Source organism: Gallinula chloropus, assembly GCF_964237585.1.
Source record: "Gallinula chloropus genome assembly, chromosome: 2".
NCBI lineage: Eukaryota > Metazoa > Chordata > Aves > Gruiformes > Rallidae > Gallinula > Gallinula chloropus.
Genome location: NC_140086.1, coordinates 95,029,327 through 95,050,915, shown reverse-complemented (window position 1 = coordinate 95,050,915; position 21,589 = coordinate 95,029,327). Strand labels below are relative to the sequence as shown.

The 21,589-nt window shown below is 40.6% G+C and overlaps 1 protein-coding gene across 2 annotated transcripts in view; it reads left to right on the top strand.

Moving 5' to 3' along the window:
* CAP2 (cyclase associated actin cytoskeleton regulatory protein 2) overlaps window positions 1-21,589 on the top strand; it is a 68,904-nt gene that overhangs the window by 24,127 nt on the left and 23,188 nt on the right. For both annotated transcript variants that reach the window (XM_084260397.1, XM_084260398.1), the window contains exons 4-6: window positions 7,729-7,806; window positions 19,910-20,053; window positions 20,418-20,503. In XM_084260397.1, coding sequence (XP_084116523.1) covers window positions 7,729-7,806; window positions 19,910-20,053; window positions 20,418-20,503 — 308 coding nt within the window. The remainder of the gene's footprint in view (window positions 1-7,728; window positions 7,807-19,909; window positions 20,054-20,417; window positions 20,504-21,589) is intronic.

The following is a 21,589-nucleotide window of genomic DNA, read 5'->3' as shown; positions in this document are numbered from 1 at the left end:
TAGTAGAAACTAGAAGCCTTAGAAGTCTGTGAAACTGTATTGTACCACAGTTTCTGCTCTTTAATGAAATCTTGAAGTGGGCTGGTTTTCCTTTCACATCTCTCTTTGAGAAATCTGCTTGCTTTTGCAGGCTAGTCAGGATGAAGCACTGTATTGTGACTAACTTCCATAAATGCTTGGGCAGGTTGGGCTGCTTTCTATCTACTCCCCTGGTACTGACTCAAAAAAGCCACAAATTTGTCACGGCATAACCTCTGACATGGGATGCAAAGGATATTCCTGTAATGTCATTGGTTAAGTTAATTTGCCCTGGAAAACTGCATGCTTTTTTGAATTGTCATTCTTTTACAGTGTTAGTCTTCACCTCAGGAGTCCTGGGGACAAAATTTGAGGCAGTTCAAAAACAGCTGACCACTATTTTCTGTTACTCATATCCTAAAGCTCATAAAATATACTGTGACAGTCTGGTTCTTAGAAGCTCCAGGAAACAGTGGTGGCCCAGTATAGATTTTACTGACGCATCCTCTGCACTGTAGAGAAACCATTTGTTCTTATGATGGTTTTATGTTTGCTCTTAAAATATTTGGCTAGTTTTATCAGCTATTTTTTCTATGATTATCAGTAATTACGTATAATAAAGGCAGAACATGACAGCACAAATTTATTTTGGGGATGTCCACTCTATAAGCACCAGGGACTAGAAAATCAAGTGTCACAATGTGCCAATAGCATCTTTTACTTCTACTGCTGCAGAGGCCTTTAAATGTAGACCCATGTCTGTCAGAGACAGCTCTGAAATCTCCAGCAGGTGACTGACTCTTTGCAGAAGGCAGCAGCCTGCAATGTAAATGGCAAACCTGGATTCTTGAACATTTTCAGAATTGTACAGAAAAGACAGGTATTGAAAACAAAACAAAAAACCCCAACCCTTTACTCTGCAAATAGACTGCATCTTCAGTAATGTGGGGAGTATTTATTTGTGCACACAATTCTCAGTTTTCTTCTATGCTGAATCTTCTGGAACCCCTACATATCAATACCCTACATCTGGGTTTGGAACTTCCATGTAAAAGTTGAACAGACTCCAAGAGCGTTGCAGATTTTGGGTTGTTTTAGGAGACCTTCATGAAGAATTTGGGACTCTGGAAGACCCAAACTGCCTGAACTTTGGGAGAGCATCAGCTAATCAAGAGCTTTGGTCTGGACTTGCTCTTCTTCTCTGCTGGGTGGAGATTATTAGAGATGTTTTTGGAGAATACGATTTCCTACTGCTTCACTTGGCAGTAATCAGTAGCCACAATGGCCCTGCAGCCAAATATTTATATGTTTGAAACAGTGACAGACAAACAAAATAATAACTGCTTCTGCTACCGAGATTAATAATTACTTTTTTTAACAAAGCTGACATTTAAATAGTACTCATTAGGTTTTAAAGTTAACAGTCCCTCGAGATCAATCAGAACAATTCATGTCACTCAAAATTAGGAGTGCCTAGAGAAAATTCTGGAATGTTGGGGCAAATTTTATTGGTGCAAGAAATGGGAAACCTTTATATTCTTTATCCAATTTTGTAATTAATGTAAAAACAACTGTTTTGGCTTTAACTACCCCTTTACCCCAGTACATATGTACAGCTCATGTTTTGTGCAGAGACATAAAATGGCAGCAACGATTTACCCCAACCAATTCTATCCACCTGCCTCGTGGCATCAGCACTGAAGACCAATATGGTTTGAGCTCCACCAGAGGTGAGAGCTCCGAGCAGTTTAGGTCCCAGTCAAGCTTACTAGAAGGTAAAGTGAATGAACCTACATACAGATGCTACTCTGGAAAAAACAAATAGCTAATATTAGCTAGCATTGTGTACACTTAGATGACACAGTGTTTAATGCACTGGCAGATGTACACGCTAGTGTGACCGGCCCTGACACAGGCTTAGGTTGGTACTGAACAGGAAGTAGCAATGCAAGGAGCTCTCAGCAAAAGTTCCCTTATATGGACACAGCCACGGAGGCTGAAAAACACCGAAAAACCACTAACGGAGGGCAGCTGATCAGGGGTAGTCAAAAGTATCTGTCTTAAAATAGAAAAGAAAATATCTGGGGTGGTGTCTGGCTCCATCAAAATCAGTGGCAAATCTCCCATTGACTTCAATTTTGACTAGAATGTCAACCCTGTTTTCTGCATGGACCAGTAAGAGAAAGGGGACAGATTTTTTCTTTCTTCCCTTTTCCTTTTCCAGTATAAAAAGGGCTCTGTTTTCAGAACTGCCACTGGCTCTTCAGCGTTTGGCCCAGTTTTAAAAAAATCCCTATCAGCCAATCAGCTGTACAAAATAAATACTGTCTCTTTAGCTGGCCTGGGTAGTTTCTATGGCAGCCCCATATTTAATCTAAACTCCGTTCTCTTTCCATTTCTTGCTTCTCCCTTCAAGCCACCAGTCACTTCACCACTTCACTTTGAAGAGGCTCGTGAAAGCAGAATGTAAAAGACAAACTGTTTGTCTTTCTCTGGCAGTACTGTCTCTTTTAGAGAAAGACAGGGGTCTTTGCTCATAGCAGCAAAGCTCCATCTGTAGTTGTCACTTGCTGTCAGTCACCGTGTCTTTGCTAGACCCAAAGGACCCAAAATTATTTCTGCAGAAACTGTGGTTAGAACTCTGGACCACTAAATCCCAATTCTTTTCCCTCAGTGCCCTCTTTGCTATTTTCTTTCAGAATACAGTCATGAAGTGTATTTTAGAAATCCAAAATGTATATAGATATCTATTCTGATTTGCAAATTATCCCTGTTAATATTAGCATGCTAACAAAAGAAGTGATACCTATGCGTGTGTATAAATGCTACCAAAAGACAAAAGAAGTCCAGTGGATTCTGATATTTACATTGTGCTTTTCAGTGCTATGACTCTGAGCAAATACATCATTAAATATAATAACATTTGACAAATTTAATATTATCAGGTCAATAGAATAATTTTCTTGACTAAATTTCATTAGGAAATCCTTTGTTTCTTTCATTTCTATTTAGTTCTATTATGTTTTTTCAAAGACTGAATTTACTTGTAACTTAAGATTTGAATGTATGTACCTGTTTCTTCTTGTAGTTTGCCAAACTGTTGTCACATAAATATTCATATTTATTAGCGCCTGGATACCAGGGTGCTGGGCAACTTAGATTGAATAAAACATTTAAATCAGAAAGGGAGTCTTGTCTGCTCTGGAGAACTAGACTTTGCCAAGGCAAACTTGCTTCAGGCTCAGTGCATCTTGCTTCAGGCTCAGTGCATCTATGTCTACTTAGTTTGAAACAGTGCAAGTTTGGGTGGAATCCAAACAGTAGTGTGAGTAGTGAGTAGTGTGAGTAGAAGCATCGTCACCATCAGACATTTCTCATGGAGCCTTTGGCAATTTTTCAAGCAGTGGCTTCTAGGAAACATCAGAAGTTGGCATTGTATTGTGACAGAGAAGGATAAACCAGTTGCTAATAAAAAGATGGTTTCTAAATACGTATGATTCCTCCGCTAACTTCTGCAGGCTTACCTGTAGAGAGGCCTGTCTCTGGTGTTACTGCAATGGTGACAGAGAAGTCACTCACCAAAGTCAGCCACAGGCTTCAACAGGCATGGAATGGGACTGATCCTTCATGTATGTCAGACTTTGGCTCTTCCAACAATACCAGGCACGAGTCAGCTATCAAATACACCTGAAGTAAAGGATTTAGACACCTTATTCCATACTTTTCTGATGGGGAAACTGAGGTGGTGAATGGAACACCACACGGAGCTGGCATTCAGGTTCATAGTCACAGCTATCTCCTCCAGACTCTAGAACTAACTGCTAAAAGCAAAGCAGGAAATGTTTTGAATACCCTCTTTGGTCAGTTTGGGTCACCTGTCCTGGCTGTGTCCCCTCCCAGCTTCCTGGGTGCCCCCCACATTCTCATTAGCAGGGTGAGAAGCCCTTGACTGCTTGGCAACAACTAAAATATCAGTGTGTTACCAACACTTACCAACACTGCTGTCATCCAAGCTCCCAAACACAGCACCACACCAGATACTAGAAAAAAATTAAGCCTATCCTAGCTGATACCGGGACAACTTGCTTCCTCCAAAATATTCACAACAGCTGAGGAAGCTGATGGTTTCTGTGTTACATGTGATCCCAAGAATGCCAAAAGGACCACCCAAAATTTATCCGTTGCTCCAAAATACGCCCATTTCTAACTGTAGGTAGATGTGTACAAGTCTGTGGTCTAGTCCACTCTGGTAAATTTACTCATGATTCCCAGGCATTTTTGACACTCAGGCTTCATTACTGTCATTCATTGTAACTGGAAGAGTTTCAATCGTTTTGTTCTGCAGCAATCTTTTGGCTGAGACACACTCGTTGTTGAGAAACATTTTCACTCATTAGTCTTCACTGGACTTGGGGGGGTGGATCTAAGGAAAGAGTCATCATCTCCCTACAAAAAGTAGTGCTATCTGCTTAGTTACACTGCCTGCCTGCTAAGTAGGAGGAGGTAGTGATGAATTGTCACATCCCAAAGACTACAAGAAAGAATTGGAAGGGTCATAGACAGAACTAATGCGTTCTTAATGAAAAGAAACTCTTCTATTACTTTGATGGGATGCAAGCAAAGTAGTACCACATGCTCAGAAATAGTAAAACTCAGAAAGCTGTTGGAGAAAGTTCATGCTGTTGGAGAAAGAAGGAAGTAACTGTGGCAGAAGTCTTATAAAACCCTGCTTGTAAAATAGAGAAATTGTGTTAGCATGATCCTTGGACTAGGATTTAAATTCAAAGGCGAGAGATGTGAGTGCTCTGATCCTTGCACAACTATAAAGCTTTGGGGGCTGGATAAATTTTGGGCATACAGCACAAGCCTTCTAAACTCTATCTCTAGTCCACTGACTACTGAATGTTTCCAACATCCTATAATAAATTTAGGAGAAAGAGAAAATGCAAAAAGCCACACTTTCAATGCACCAGAAAGAAATCAAAAGAATGCTGTCAGTGGCTTGTGTGCCCTCAATAACAGAGGACTTCTTAAAGACAGCTCCCAGAAATTTTGAGAAAGTGGCCTTGGCCACACTATAGTAGAGGAGAAGGAGTAATAAACATAAAAGAATAGTATAGATTTGGGGGAGAAGAACATCCTCATTCCACATGCAACGATAGTTTTAACATTGGTCAGATGAGCAAGGCACAGGTATGAGTCATACTCAAGGAATGTCAGTCTTTTAAGAACATCAGTGGACATCATCCATCAGTCTGTCTCCAGCTCTGACCAAATTCCAGTGCTTCAGCATAAAGAGGTGAAAAATCAGATAAGAAACCAGTTGCTACTTTCTCCTCTGAGCAGATAAAAAAGTCCTCCTCAGCCTCCATGAGTGACCAGTGGGAACCCAAAAGCGTGGATGTAATACACGGTAAACAAAGTGCCAAACACACACATTTTTCAAACTTCATTGATGCTACCAGCTCGGTATATGATCAAGAACTCACAAAACAGCTCTAATATTCCACATCTAGAGAGCATTTTGCTACAGTTCTCTGATCTGTTTGATCAGAATTTAAAACTCTGTTTTAAAATAATACTGTTCCTTTGTAGGAATTTAGAAGATGCCTTCTGAACTTCACTTTTTGGATAGTTGGAAATCTTCTAAATTTGGGACTCTGATTACTCATGACCCAGTTTACAGACCTGTGATCTTGTGCTAACACTGCCATTTTCTTCATTCTCAGTTATTTACATTCTGTATGAAAATCATCATATTCTTCAGCCATCGTGTTGCTAAGCAAAACAAGTGAAACTTTTAAAGTTTATCCATGTATGACAGATACTCATTGCTCTAAACATCCAAACAAGTTTCCTCTGCATCAATTCTGGTTTCAGTTCATCTTTATTTAACACGGATGACTTGTGCATCACATGAAACTCCAGCAGAGTTTCTCTCCAATGCTACTAACGCTTCTGTAGCTCTACTGCAAATATTTTGCCACATCCATAAGCTCTTTTCACAAAGCTGCCTTTCTGACTTTTATACTTGCATTTTCTGGTCTTCAGCATTTCCAGTTAATCAGCACATAGATTATTTCCATTCTTAATATAAATCCATCCTTTCCTATATCCAAATCATTAAGCTCCTCAGACCAGTCATCTTCATTCACTGATTTCTCTATTTTCTAAAATTTTGCCGTTCTACAATACCAAGCCATAGCTATAGATTTATTTTTGTCCATCTTGATATTTAAGAAGAACCAAATCCATTCATAATCACTTCCTCCTAGAACATTAGTTTTTGGTCAGCTGTTCAGCAAGATCCTCTTCACACAAAAACCCTAAGCTTAAAATAGCACACACTTTGTTGTTTTATAATTTTCTGTACCAAAAAGTCTTCTGAAAAGTCTAAGAAGATCTAAACCTGGCTATTATTGATGGTATTTATGTCCATGTCTGGAAAATGTAAGTTTCCTATGCTCATATAATTTCCCTTATTATTTATTTCTTTATCTATTTATAGACATGACTAGCCTCTTCCAAATCACATCCCGTCAGACCATAATACCCCCTTCTCCCCAAATACTGTCCAAGCTGGGCCTCTTTTACCATCTCCCTTGCAGTCATTTTCATCCTAACAGATTATGTTTTATTCATGCCATCACATTTTAAGATGAATAAACATAATTTGGCTCCTTTACTTTGCTACAACTTCAAATTTCCTGACTTTTATGTATTTTAAGTTGCATCCACATAGGCCTGTATATAAAATTTCCTTGTTTTCTTTTTAGATTGAAGAAACCCCAAAGAAAAACAGCATAAGCTTCCCCACCCATTCACAAAGTGATTATAAATGTACCTATTCATATTAGATTAACTTAACAGCATTTGGGTTGGGTTGGGTTTTATTTAGCAATATACACTAGTTATGAATAGTTCTTTTCTATGCCAATAATGCTTTCTCCTAGTCACTACTCATCCACTTGAATGAGGTATAGGTAATACTGAAATAGCAATTAGATTCTACTCAATGTACATCATTCATAACATACAGAAAATGTGTACTGTTCCAAAAAAAGCCAACAAAAGAGTTGGAGTGCAGGGATCCCATCCACACTGTTAGCATGTAAACACGCTGTCAGATGCAGCTTTAAACCCCAGTTCTAGAGTTCTGTGGGGGAGCACTGCCCAAAAGCCTTCAGCCACTGTCCCTCACATCTGCCAATCTTAGGGTCTACTTGCAGAGGACAGGCAAGGAATGAATTACAGCATGGTCCCTCAGGAAACATGCCAAGCTCAACTCTTCTTAAACATCACAACAGCCTTTTACAATCCAACAGGAAGGAAGTTTGTGGTTGCTGTTTTCTGCATAATAATAAGTTGTTACCATGCACTCAAGTAAAAACCCCACCACTGAAACAGCTAGACATTCTCTGAAGTGTTAAAATTAAGTCCTCCTGTGACTAATCTTACAAACTGTAACCCAGAGACTGCATATCAACTCATTTTTGTTTCCTATCTGAACAAGATAGGGATCTTAACCTTAGATTTCAGAAGTTTATAGCCAATCCTGTACTGTAATACATTTCTACTCATCAGCACTGCTGTGATATAGATGAGAAGCAGTGAGAAAGATTTGAGCTGTCACACTTGACTTTGAGCTGCCAAGAAGAGGTACTGGAGATTACAGGCTAAGGTTTAATTTATATTCCTCCTTTGTTACAGGCAGAGATGGTACGTGCTGCTTTCCAGGCGCAGAGATCTTTCCTGGTGTTGGCATCTCAATGTCAAGAGCCTCAAGAGGTAAGAAAAGTGACCTAGCACTTCAAGAGGCAGTGTATTAAAAAGCCTGTGTTCACGTGTGTTTAATATCAATCCCTGCATTTGCTTTTATTTGTTATTTATATAGTGCTCATAGAGGCTTGACTTCAGTGTTACTAGTGTGACACTGTGATAGTCAGAAAGCAGTGGTTCGGAGTTGAGAACCTTTTCTGTATCAATACATATAAGATCACTGAAGAAACTAAAGGAGATTTCCACTTTACGGCTGTGAGTGGCATCAGTGTTTCTTTGGAAAGCTGGAAATGCCATGGAATAGAATGGCTTTTTGCTAGCCCCTCATGGATGCTCTATGACAGACTGCAAGTTAGAGGATAAGCTATTGAGAGAAAAATCAGTTTTAGCTTGATTAGACTAGCGTTTTCCAAGCTGAAGTCCAGGTTCAGCCAGTTCTGGAAGGAAGGCAAAAGCATTTTGTCAAGGAAATGAAAACACAATTTATATCAAGTTGATTTATATAGTTATTTTGGTGGCAACTATTTAAATCCTCCCCTCACAACTAGAAAGCTCAGGGAAGCTGCGGAGTGCTTATGAAATCTTATTTGTGGTTTCTGGAGGGCACAAGGTTTCGGCCAATAGCACTGTATCATTTCTGGGAATAGCGATCATGCAGCCCTTCTGTGGGACCACCCTCCAACCTTCCTTCTTGGAGTGTGCAGAGAATTAAGGCTTCACTTCATAGTCTCTTTATGACCTTCAGTTCTTTTTCCACTAGCTCCCTGCTCCGTAGTTCACTAAAATCTGTAATTTCAAACCAGAACTCCTGCTACTGGTATAAAATGATTGAAATTTTGCTGTCACTATTGTTCTAGAAGACTCAAATGAGAAGTTGTTCTAATCAGCATGTTTTAATGGCAAGGGTACTCAAGGAAAAAAGAAAGAAAAAAGCACAGGCAAGAATTTGGATTTACAGAGTTCCAGGCTAGAAGGGATCAGTTGTTTTTCCAGCTGTCCCTGATCTCAGAGAGTAAAAGTGGGTCATGACTCACAGAGAGCAGGCAAAATTCCCATTGGTGCAGGCCTCCAGCAGTCATTTATATTGGCTGTGAATACAATTGCACCCAGTGACCCACAAAACTCTTCATGCTCATAGGTAAAATATTCCCCGATGAATAGTTTCCGATGGCCCAAGTGTTCTGAAGCATCGGCGTTGTCCCAGCTCTGGTAGAAGTAAAAGCCATGGCTCACTGTTTGGCCTCCTGTGCTGCTGTGCCACCAGTAGGATTTTCTCTGCTTTCCAAGTGAAAATGGCAGTGGCTTCTCACTTTTACCCTTACAACTTTCTGACCTCAAGTCAAGGCTTTGAGATTTTTTTTCAGCTGTGAAGTGTGGAAACTTTCATTTTAAAAATGGTAACAAAACAGGCAAAATGCCCCCTGCCCCCCCAAAACCCCAGTGGAGAAAGGGATTCTCCAGCAGTCCAGAATGACAATTAAAAAAGCATTAAGAAAAGCAGCAAGTAATAAACACCTTGCTATAAACATCATCAGAGCTGGCCACCTGTATTGATATGGCTTAGTTGCACAGTCAGGCTTGCATACATTTCTGCAACTTGTTGAAGGGCAGAAAGTACAATTTTATCATTTAACTATCTTTTAGCACCAAGGAAATGTCACGTGATGTGTGTGTACACATCATTCCAAAGTTAAAATACTGGGAATATTATGGATTAAAGTTTCTTTCTCAGTGAGAATAAACTCGGTCCAGTTACTTAAGTCTTTTTAACATGAAGACTGTTAACTACACATTTTTGTAGGCATCCAAACACATGTTGTTGTTCTTTCCTTTTCTCTTTTTTGCATACATTTTTTGCACAGATACATTCAGCTGTACTTTAGGCAGACCTGAAAATGATTGAAGGCTGTCTGTTCTGTGCAACTTGAACAGTCTTTTCCACTGCAGGGAGCGACGGTTCCAGGCAATGGTGACAAAATTCTATTGAAAAGCCACATTTGTCAACCATTCTGACAAAGCTGGCTATCACTGGCTAACCCCAGAGAAGGAAAGAAGCAGGGGTCCTCACCCCCACCCCCCAGCACCTTACTGACGCGATGTCATCTGGGCTCTGGTTGTATTTATAGCCTAGAGCCAGGGAGTCAGTGTGGAATCCAAACAGGAAAGCTAATGATTAGTGTATCAGAATGCACAGAGTAGAGAAAAGCAAATGAAGATGACAGCATATCTATAAATGCAAGAGAAAAGAGAGTAATTCTGTCATTCAGCTGTCTAGACTGTTTGCTTTATAATGTAAAGCTGTGAATGAGCCAGTGAGTTGCGATTATGGCATAGTAGCTTTGTAGACATTCAGAGACAGCGGTGTGGAGACTGAGGGGATTTACTGAGTTCCTGTCATGTTGGGATGTCATACATGGTGCCTTTAAAAAAAAAAAAAAGAGGGAGGGGAAAATGCCCTGGAAAAATAAATTAGCTCAGCTCTAGCAGCTTACAAACTAATGGATGTGGAATTCAGACAAAAAGAAAGCTCCTACATGTATAACAATCCGTAGGTATTTTTTGTGCTCAGCAGAGAGGGAAATGTGTGTTGTACAAAAAGCAGGATTCTTTTTTTTTCCCCTCTGTGCAAATGTTGAAGCCCCAGTGTTCGTGTAGCTCTTTAACTCCCGCTATGAGTCACCAGTGAACGTTTGCAAACAGTTGAGCTGAAGTCCCTTTTGCAGAGTTTTGCTTCTTGTTGATAATGTTGGAGGGTTTCGACTCCGCCTCGGCGCGCGGCCTCTGCTATCTGTGGATGTGAAAATAGTAGGAGCCGGGAAGGTAATTCCAGCTGGCATACCGACCCAGCATCAACTGCAATAAATTACTTCGCGGAGAGCATGGTCTGTTACTTTTTATGGTCATGTTCTATATTTGTGTGTGCAGTGGAAGGGATCACATGGCAAAACCACCAGTTGATGTTGCTGTTTGTGTATGTCCCAGCTAATGACCGCTGGGTACAGGCTCATTCAGCACGATGGGATCCTTCAGTTCATCCACTTACTAGAGATTATTTTCTGACGCCAAACTTCAAACATTAAAGCAAAAAAAAAATCCCCAAAAAACCCCAATCTATTTTAAATTGTTCACTCTATATGAGGTAGTAAAGAGATGGAGAAGGGAAAGTAAATCAGAATATCCTTGTATTGGGTGAGGAGTTGTTTAAAAAGATACTTCGAGGCTATAGCTGTACATGTTGCTTGGGCAATTCAGAAGATACATTTCAACATAAACCTTCAGAAAACATTCTGGAACAGTTTGGATCTGACTTTTCTATTCCCCATGGTCTAAGCCAAATACAATTCTGCTTCAAGCATTATAATTTTATTGTATAATAACTTTAAAAGTTATTAGTGTTCCTGAGCAAGTTCATCTGTTTAATAGGCTTTTTTTTTTAATTTATGATCTTGAATACTGACATCCAAGATGACTGCTCAAAGTCACTGCACTGAGTTCTTTGGGAATGGTAACTTACACGCTGTCTTCTCTTTATGAGTTGTTTCATTTCGCTTTAAGAGTTCAAACACTTGGGCATGAATCACCCATTGTGCCCACACTGGGAACTCGTTAATGAGATAAGTTTTTCTGTGAATCAAAACAAGCATATGCAAGATGAGCACAGTCAGGGTAAGAAGTACTACAAACAGATTTACATGGCAGATGCAGTTCAGACTAGAAAAGATTACGTAATTTCTCATTTAAAAAAAAAAAAAAAGAGAGAGAAAAGCTGAGTTCATATGACTGCCAGAGCTTATGGATTTAATTACTAACATTGTGCAGACAAACATTCCAATTAAATGCCTAGCTTAAATATCCAGATTCTACACACAGGTGGGAGGAGAGGGGTGGAAGAAAGCGAGAGTCAAAGGAAGGCTTTTCCTTTTTTTCCTAGAAAAGGGGAATAAAACCTGAAACCCAAGAAACCATCTTTGAAGTTAGACTTGGAGCCATGAGAACAAATCCTGAAGTTTTTAAATTTTTATAGTCAAGAAAAAAATCTATTGTAAGAACAGAATAGTTGTGGCAATTTCTTTGAATAAAGGACTCATTCTCAGAATTTTTATGTAGAAATCAAAGGTGGAGATTTACAGTTCCCTACTCTCTGGCAGTGCAGGATTGCTCTTTTTTTCTCTCTTCTATTTTTAAAGTACTTCAGTAATGGACTCCTGGGACTTCTTAGTCTGCATCCTAACAGCAGTTGTCTTCTAATTACCTCAACTTGCTTATGTCATTCCATTTCCCACTACTTTTCCTCATACTTACTGGGATCACCCTCTTCTCTAAAACATGTAAAGCAGGGTACTCCCCACCTCATTAATTTATTACTTACTTATGCAAAAGAGTTTGATCTAAGTTTTGCTAACCATTCTACTTAGTCGGTTGACTGCTGCAAACCTGCACCTCTGTATCTAGAAATAGCTTAAGTAAGAATTTGGTTCAGTCCTTTTAAGGCCTTCAGGTCCCAAATGTACAGAAGGTGCCAAGAGTGACATGGACAGAGCCTGAGAGTCCTGAGCTCCAAAGGGAACCCTTTCCCCCTTCCCATTCTCTGAAATCTTGCCAAACTGTTGACATATTTCTGTTATCAGCAAGACTACAACTGCATGCAACATGCAGTCAAGCCACAGTGCTGGACCTTACTGACAGTTTTCAGTGTTTAGCCTGCTGCCTTACAGTGTTCACAGGGTCATTTTTGGATATTCAGGTCTGCTTTAATCCTCAATTATTCTGTCATTGTAACATATTGCCAGTTGCCAGATAGCCTCTTGACACCTCTTATCATAATTTTGTCTCAGAGGCGCTTGGCTGCATTTAACCAGCCTTGAGCTCGTTATATTTTCTGCTCTGGTAGTTAACTCCTGTAGGTATCCTTGTACCCTTTCTCTTTCTTCACTTGTGATTGCCAGAACTCCCAGGTGAGTAGCCCCTGCTGTGAAAAGATGGATGCATCTGAGAAGCAGCCCTGAGAAGGCCCAGAGACACTTAGGGAACAAGATAATACAGAAGGGCCCTGATCTGTGCTGCATCTCCCAGCCTGTATGGAAAAGAAGCAGAGCCAGTGATGCACATTACTGCACACCTCTAGACTGGCTCACGTCACCACCTCGGGCACAGGGTCTCCATCAGTTCACGTTCTGTGCAAGAACCAGGCTCCAGTAAGCAAAGGCTCCTTGCATTTGCCTGCTCCAGTACATCCATACTTGGACTAAGAACAGCATCACCCTATAAGGAAGACATCAAAAATGATACTCTGTACCTTGCCTAGCTTCTCATCCTCATACCTGCTGAGCAATTCTGCAGATCCTACAGACTCTTACTGGAATTCTGCAGTGTCCTAAAATAATGTCCAAAAATCACCAGGGTAGTTTCCAATCCCTGTAGCAATGTCCATACTCAAACTGCGCCATTTGAGCTCCCACTGAGCTATGCTGATGAGACACTCCCTTCTCCATTAAGTATCACACAAATCCAAACTGCTAGAATGCTTTCTCTGTGCTACCCAGTTGTTCCCCAGGATTTCTGGATTGTGCATGATCGTCTACAAGGGGGAGCACTGGGGATAGAGCTGACTGAAAAATCAGGGCTTGTCAATTCATGAGTAATTTGCTTTTTTTTTTTTTTCAAATTTTACTTTGGTCTAAATCAGAGCACAACCAATGATTTCTGAATTCTGCAAGTTATGCAGACTCCAGGACTGCTTATTGAAGCTGGCAGTCTTATTGAAGCTGGGAGATCTCAGGTAAAACACATGAATGTCCAGGGCTGGACCATCTAACATCCCTACCCTGGGACATACACCCCATTGTGAAATCAATTTTCCTTAGCAAAGACTCGTCAGATCTCAGATGTGGTGAACTAAACAACAGTGAGTCAACAGAACACCATTTTCTGGCAGAGCTGTGCTACCTGCAATGCTCTGGGCCCTGCTGAGATGGACTATGATCACAGCAGCAAAGCTTGAGGAGTAGTAAATCAAAAAGTTGACAACAGTTCACTTGTGTAATTCTTCTTGTTGATTAGACGTGGGATGTTGCCTGTTTGCTTAAAGCAAGAGGACCCTTCCTTGTTGAGTGTACTGCCTATGGAGAGCTGCAGTGGACAGGAAGACAGCATCTAGAGCATTCTAGTCCATTTAAAAACCAGCCAGAGTCCTGGCTAAAGGCTCTGGGTGTGATTTCACACTGCTATGAACTGATGCATGCAGTTTGTATCAGGCCCTGGCTGTCTCTGCTGGCTAGAAGCTATTTGTCTTTCATGTTCCTCTCCATCTGCCCTCCCTCAGAGTTTACATTTCAAAATAAACCCAGAAATGACCAAACTAGTGATCTGCCATGTGAGGTTATGGTTTGCTTTTCCCCTTTTTCCCCTACAAAGCACAAAGTTGCTACAGCGAATATTGGCTGTTAGATTGAGAATTTATGTGCTATCTAAGAGGAATAAAAGCCAAATACCAATTAAGTCACTTTGGAAGCACACAAATGTGTCTAAGCTTCTGTGCTGATGAAGCTGACCAGACATTTCTGCAGATTTGTCTCTCTGTGTCATGGTCCTGCTGTTGCACAGAGAGAGTTGAAGTAGCAAAACCTGTCCTATTGACAAACAAATCAAACACTTGTTACATCACTAACTGGAAGACTTAAAGTCTGAGAAAACGAGACCAGAATAAACTATGTTTCTCTGTAGTTGCAAGGAGGAGACTGTTGAGCCCTGAAAATATCAGAATAGTAAAGGGATGCGAATGTAGTGATCACAAAGATGTCACTCAGAGTCTTCACTGCCAATCAGAAACTGCTTGCAGAGAAAGCACTGGATTAATATGGAATAGGTTAGATGGCAATTTTAAGAGCAAAACTGTGGTACCAAATGTGAAACACTTTCTGCAAGGACACATGGGGAGAGGTGGTGCTCAAAGAACAATTTGATAGCTGCCAACAAAGGCTGGTGGTATTTCACCATGGAAGTAATAAGAAAAAAAAAAAGTAAGTATTTGAGAAGTCTGGATGCAGCACTGGGGATGCTCACAGTTGTCAACTAGCTTAGATTCACCTCTGGGCAGAGAAATGTTTTCTATAACCTCTATAAAGAGGTTATTCCTCAACCTCATCTGAACACTGATTCCATTCAGACTGTTGATGCACAGTACAACACAAAAACCAGGCCTTTCTTAAACCATGTATAGACAAAAAAAACCCCCCACAACTTACAGTCTTCTTTACAGATTGTCTTTCACAAAAGACAAAATATAGGAAAGTATAGGTCTAAAATCATAGCCACCCACAGCAGAAATGTATCTTTCTTGGGATCAGTGAAGCTACCCATGTCTTATTCATATAGACACAGGATGGGATTCTCCTCATCAGCTTCAACTGTCAAGGTAGGCATGTTGTGTAAGGTGTCTTTCCAGGCTCTCTTTAGAGTACATGGCAGCACCTCTAGAGTGCAGTCTTCACACCTATTAATGTCCTCTAATATGTAGTATTCTAACATCTATTAATAGGTGGAAAGAATTCCTCAGGGACATCTTCTTCCATTTACAATAGAGGGAAACAAGTCTCAGCTGAGACCAGATGCTCACCTTTTAAGTTGTTAGAACCGTCTGGTGGGTGTCATCCATGGCATCTTTCATCCCTTGAAAGGATGAAATGTGGGATGGGACTCTACTAGGCCCATAGCAGAGATAATGGCTCTGTCTACATTAGTGCTTTAGTTCGCAGTGGAACTACATTTTTCCTTGAAATCAGCCCCATTTGCCATGCTGTGATTCACACTGTCTTAGCATGTACCAAATGGGTGTCCTTCTGATGAAGTTAAATGGAAGATACACTCCTGGATAGCACCTAAACCACGATTTACAGCCATTCCAAAATAGCTCCCCCCTCCTCCCAACAAATGCATGCATTGTGAATGTCAGGCCCTCAGCACCAACTGTTTTGCTCCACAGAATCATTCCTGTTAGGCTGCTACTTGCCAACGTACACAAAGACAGCTGACTCAGATCAGCTCCATGTCTCAAACTTGCCTGTGAAAAATACAATGTAAGTATGATGGAGATTTGGAACTGACGGAAGCGAATAACACAACTGTAGACCATGGAATAAAGATTGCAGTCATGCTGCTCTGGTTGCAGCTGAGCAAAATGAAGGGGCTGGTGATCCTAAATGCTCTCAGCTTTCTTTTACTGCTCCTATGCCAGAGGTTGCCACCCCCTCAGTGTAACTTAAAAGGGTATTTGTTCCCTTGTCGTGGTTTTTTTCATAATAGGTCAGGTTGATTTAAGCACTAGAATAGTGCAGTCTGAATTGTGGTGCCACCCATTGACATTCATATTCTTCAGTAAAGAATCTCATCCCTCAAACCTGTGTAAGTTTATTTTGAATATATGTAAGATCTTTAAAAACTGCATTTTGATTTACCTGCTGGTTTTTACACCTTTGTGATTCACTTTGGCAAGTTCCTGGACAACAAAGGTCCTGAGAAAATCCTAGCCTACTTAAATGAAAGCTGAGATTTTCAAGTAGTCACTGGCTCAAGCAGCCAGAGTTTAAGCCAGCCACACAGGTTAGTGTGGCTTCATAGGCACACCACAAAAATTACACATGCCAGAAGTTTGGCCATCCTCCTGAATTCAATCCATGTGCCCTAGTCCCGTTAAATCTGTCATATGGGGAACTTCTCCTGTGAGTATTACAAAAACATGAAGGAAAAGAAAGTCTGTTTGGTGTGGTTGGTAGTAATTTTGGTATGCCAGGCCATTTTTTGAGACTGGGTGAGATCATGAAGTCTCTGAAGCCAAAGCCTGGTGTAGTTCCTGTTGCATGCTCTATCTGTTGAGGAGCGGTTTGGCTAACCACTGCAGCAGTCATACTACTCTTCATTTTCTATTTGTTTAGGTATTAATATCTGAAAATACCATCTTGGTTTAGTAATTATTTTTAAAAGGACAAAGGCATACTGGGAATTACTCTTGATATTTCTAAGTTGTGCCACTGCGGCATTTTTTAAACATTTCAGCAAAACTGATATTATAATAGGAATGGTGTTTATACAAAGGCTCTTAAATTTCTGTTAAACAACTGTGCTGTGTCTTATATGACAAGAAACTTTATCTAGCACATGCCAAAGCATGCTGAAGATTTTTCCTACAGCTCTGATTCATCTCCTTGAGTTCATTTTTTTTCCTTAGAGATACAGTATAGACAATCATTCTATTGCCAGCCAGCTGTTTTAATATTCATTGCAATAAAGAGGTTATTCTTCTAGAACCCTCAGCACAACTGGTTCTGCGTTGTAGAGCCAAACAAGACTGATTACTGCCAGAATTAATGAGCCTTTCTATACCCATATGCCATAGACACTATAATTCATCTGCAGTTTAATCACTAACCAAAAATTTAGAACTGACTGCAGGGAGACAGGCCTCAATTAAGTGATTCCTTGCAGGATTGTATCCCTTTGTGTCCTTCCAGAGAAACCTGGATCACAAGAAGATTCTGCGTGCGCACACACACACACACACACACACACACACACACACATACATACACACACACACACCCCTCTTGTGCAGCCAGCAGCCATGGCAGAGCAGGACAAGTGCACAGTGAAGGGAAGGCAAGCTGTACTCTTCTTCCAGTACCATCTCACGTGGGACAGGGCAGAGCAAAGCCTCAAGCCCTTTGTGGCTTTTTCTAGGGTCACTACAGTGCCAAGTGAATGCTCACCTCGACCTACATTCCTTAGCAATATATATTTCACCCTTAAAACTCCCAAAGGGTGTTTTTTTCTGTGAAATTACACAAATTCACTCCATTTTTAAAAACTGATTCGCTGGACTGGTTAAGACCTGTGTCTTCAGGGATAGAAATTCTGTCTGTAGTACTGATAGAAAACCCTCACAAAGGTGGTTGGGAGTTTCTCAAGTAGGAGTAGGATGAGGTGTGGGTCTTATCACAATCAGGAAAATGCTTGGCCCTAATTTTGCTGCCTTATCTGTAGATATTGAAGTGTCCTACAAAATAGAACAGCTATATTAGCATCATTTCATATACAGAAAGTTGAGGCACAGAAAGGTAACACAGCTTTCCTGCAACCTGATGATAATTTGGTGTGAGAGCTGCAAAGAAAACCCCCATTTATGGACTCCCACTTCTGTGCCCTATCAACAGAAACGTGCTGCCTCCCAGTGCTGCCTAGATATACCAGGCATCTGTGGAGCTGTATTTTTAGCCCTGATATTCTCTTTAGCTGGAACTGGGCCATGAAGATTCACAGTAAGCTAAGGACTGTAAATATCCGTTAGACTTTATGGGAGGAAAACTGGCATAATGTCAAAGCAGAACAAGCACTTTCTTAAATTTCAGTTTTGTTAACTACTGTCATACTTGAAAGATTTCCCTGCAAAATAAGAAAGAACTGACCAGCTGCAGCATGTTATAAAAAGCAAAAATTAGAAGGAAGAATTTCTGCAGACTTTATCATGTTATGGCAACAAAACCAGTTTTTAAGAACTACAAATCATGGAGGTTTTGGGGCTTTTTCAGACTTAATGACTTATGCTGGTAATTAAGCCATCAATAAAAAAAATCATTTAATCTCCCAGTAATATTGTAAATATTTGTTAGAAAACACCCCACTTTGTTGTAGAAGACCAAGTATCCCCATGCATTTCAGATGCATAGGCCTTTCTCATAATTACATTACCACTAAAATAAAATATTAAGGCTCCATGGTTGGATCAAAATCCTTATACAATGCAGAACCTCATTTTGTCCTGTTTCTGGCAGTGTCTTTTGAGCTATGTTGATCCATAGCAAACATGCTTATTTTAAGGTGACTTAAAATTCTGTAAAGCTGAGGTCTTGCGGGAGGGTGAACAGAAATGTATTGCAGATTACAAAGATCAAGCAGCATGTACGCCCACATCCTTCTGCATGTGTCATGACAGCACCAGTCCTCGAGAATATAAGGATAAGCTGTCTCCAACAAGCACTTAATACCATTAAACAAGCAGTCATGAGAAAAGATGAGAAAACCCCACAGATCTGCTACAGCCTGAGTGATTTGCAAGTGCAGTGCCAGGGAAAATCAGGATGGTGCACTCTCTTTGGTGGGACGTAGTGTGGGTTCTGCGGCCATACTTTTGCAATAATTAGACTTTTTATAGAAACATTTTATAGGATAGCAAGGTACAGAGGTTGTTTTGCTTGTAAACTAAGACTCCTTGTCACTCCATGTCCTGTTTCCAAGTGGATGAATTTTTCCCAGTGAGTTAGTGCTCTGAATTAGTTTTTCTGAGACACTGGGCCGGTGTGATTAGCATTCACTTTGCACAGGAAAGAGTTTGGATAGCTTCTGCATTCATTCTGCTTTTCTCTTCACTCTAGACACTTTTCCTTCCGCTCAACAGTCATTCCCCTGGATACCATTCGTTTCTGATCAACACAGGAGAATTTCCCCAAGCCGTGGTTTGCAGGCAGTATGTTTCCCATTAAATCCTCCCACATCACTTGCAGCCAAAGGAAATTAAAACATTAAAACTTACCAATAAGGAAAGCTAAAATGGATAACTGCCTTCGGTGTATTCCTTTTTCAGTCTTGTTGCCAGATGCTGAGACGTCACTAACCTAACAAGTAGCTTGTGATGCTTACAGAAAGAATTTAGTAAGAAAAACTCAAGTCAGGGTAAAGACTCTCAAAGAGTCCCGTGGCTATCACATGGAACATACAAGCATTCTGCTGACTTGGAGATATAGGGTCTCTGTGGGTCCTAACCTGGGCGGCATGTCAAAATGCCGCCAGGGCTGGGAATAATTTTTGCTGCAACACATTATTAATACTTAATGTCTGTGCATTTTGCTGCTGCAACTAGGGCAGGGTAATTAAATTGTTACTTTAGTGTGGAGAATATGCTGACTTTTCTTTCCAACTGTTAAATCAATGGGCAGGGAGGACAGTGTTAAACCTCAGGGTGCTTCTGGAGTCTGCATTTTAACAGCAGTGTCATATTTTCTCCCCTTCCCTTTTCCCATTCTTTTCCCTTCCCCTCTTCCTTTCCTTTCTTTTGTCTTATCAGAATGAGGTAGCAATGCTTCTAAAGCCAATATCAGAGAAGATTCAGGAAATCCAGAACTTCAGAGAAAGGAACAGAGGAAGTCAAATGTTCAACCACCTCTCAGCTGTCAGTGAAAGCATACCTGCCCTTGGCTGGATAGCAGTGGTGAGTGACACACAGGATGGTTGGGGGGATGAGGGGTGGGCTGTAAATGTGCTTCTGGATCATAGAATCACAAACTGGTTTGGGTTGGAAGGGACCTTTAAAGGTCACTTATCTCCAACCCCCTGCCATGGGCAGGGACACCCTCCACTAGACCAGGTTGCCCGAAGCCCCATCCAGCCTGGCCTTGCCCACAATAGTTCCAAATCTTGCAGAACTCTGCAGTCTCATCTGTATCTTTATTTATTCTCCTACACACAAGAAGGTGTTTTATAATATAACTAATACATCAGAGAAGGTGTCTGACTAATGTTTTACTTCCTTTCTCCTTCTGTTGTTTCCTGCTACCATGGGCTGATGGGCCTAGTCTCCTAAACCAGGCCCTTATGTCAAGGAGATGAATGATGCTGCTACCTTTTATACTAACAGGGTATTAAAGGACTACAAGCACAGGTACGTTGCCAAGCTCCAGTATCTGCTAGACAGAGAACTGAGCATTAACCATATGAATAGATTTCACAAGCCATCACAGAAAGCATTTTGTAAGCTAAAAAGCATTTGGTAAAATCTGTTTGCTGTAGTGTATCTCCCCCTTTCTCATCTTTGACCTGCAGTACGTTGCAGTGAGAATGGCAGCAGCACTAGCAGCGCTGTTTTTCGCTCTCTGAAATTATAGGATTATGTTTAATCTTCTGGCATTCCAGCATCATAAGCTTATATGCAAAGGCATATTTACATATCAGTGTGTTGCTAGCTAGCTGCTATGTGTCCTTGTCTAACTTGTGCACTCATACTGTTGCTGTTCTCCCTCTTTGTTTGAAAATGTGTGTTTAGGTGGTAGGTGTATATAACTGAGCATCTAATTCCAAGGGTCCCAAATTGGTTTTTTTCTGTACCACTGTGTTGTACTTAAAGAGCACAGGCAATTCAGAGAGAAATTCTATGAATGAGATCTGTGAGTTGACAGAGAAAGAGAGAAAATACAGGTCCTTCCTACGCCGTCTTAAAAATATCAACTATAAATCCTGTTGCCTTGGTACTTCTGGAGGCCAGATTTTGGATTTTCAATTTTTATATGCTGGTGAAGAACAGTATTTGCAGTTGGTTTTCCTCTTCAGTGAGGAAAGCTTTTTAATATATAAAACCTTTTGTATATATTTCTATTTATGGTATATGTATAAATAACTATATCCTATATATTACTGAAACCTTAGTTTACTTACTGAAGGTAGTACCTACTGGGGTAACTGAAGATTTTTACAATGTAGCTTTAGGAATACTTATTCTGGAGAAGAAAATATCTCACATAAAGGTGTAGGCAGAGGACCTTAGTTAGGTATTTAGTTACTCCCTCAGTACGAAATTCTTTACTGTTTTTCACTGAATCAGATCACAATGTCTTCCAAAGTAGTAGGAGGCTCTCCCTTGACTTCAGTAGGCTTTGGATTACACCTGTTGACCCAGACCCTCAGAGGTATTAACCATCAGACTCCAAGGGAAATAAATTGGAGGTACAGACCCAAATCCTTGCGAGCACCC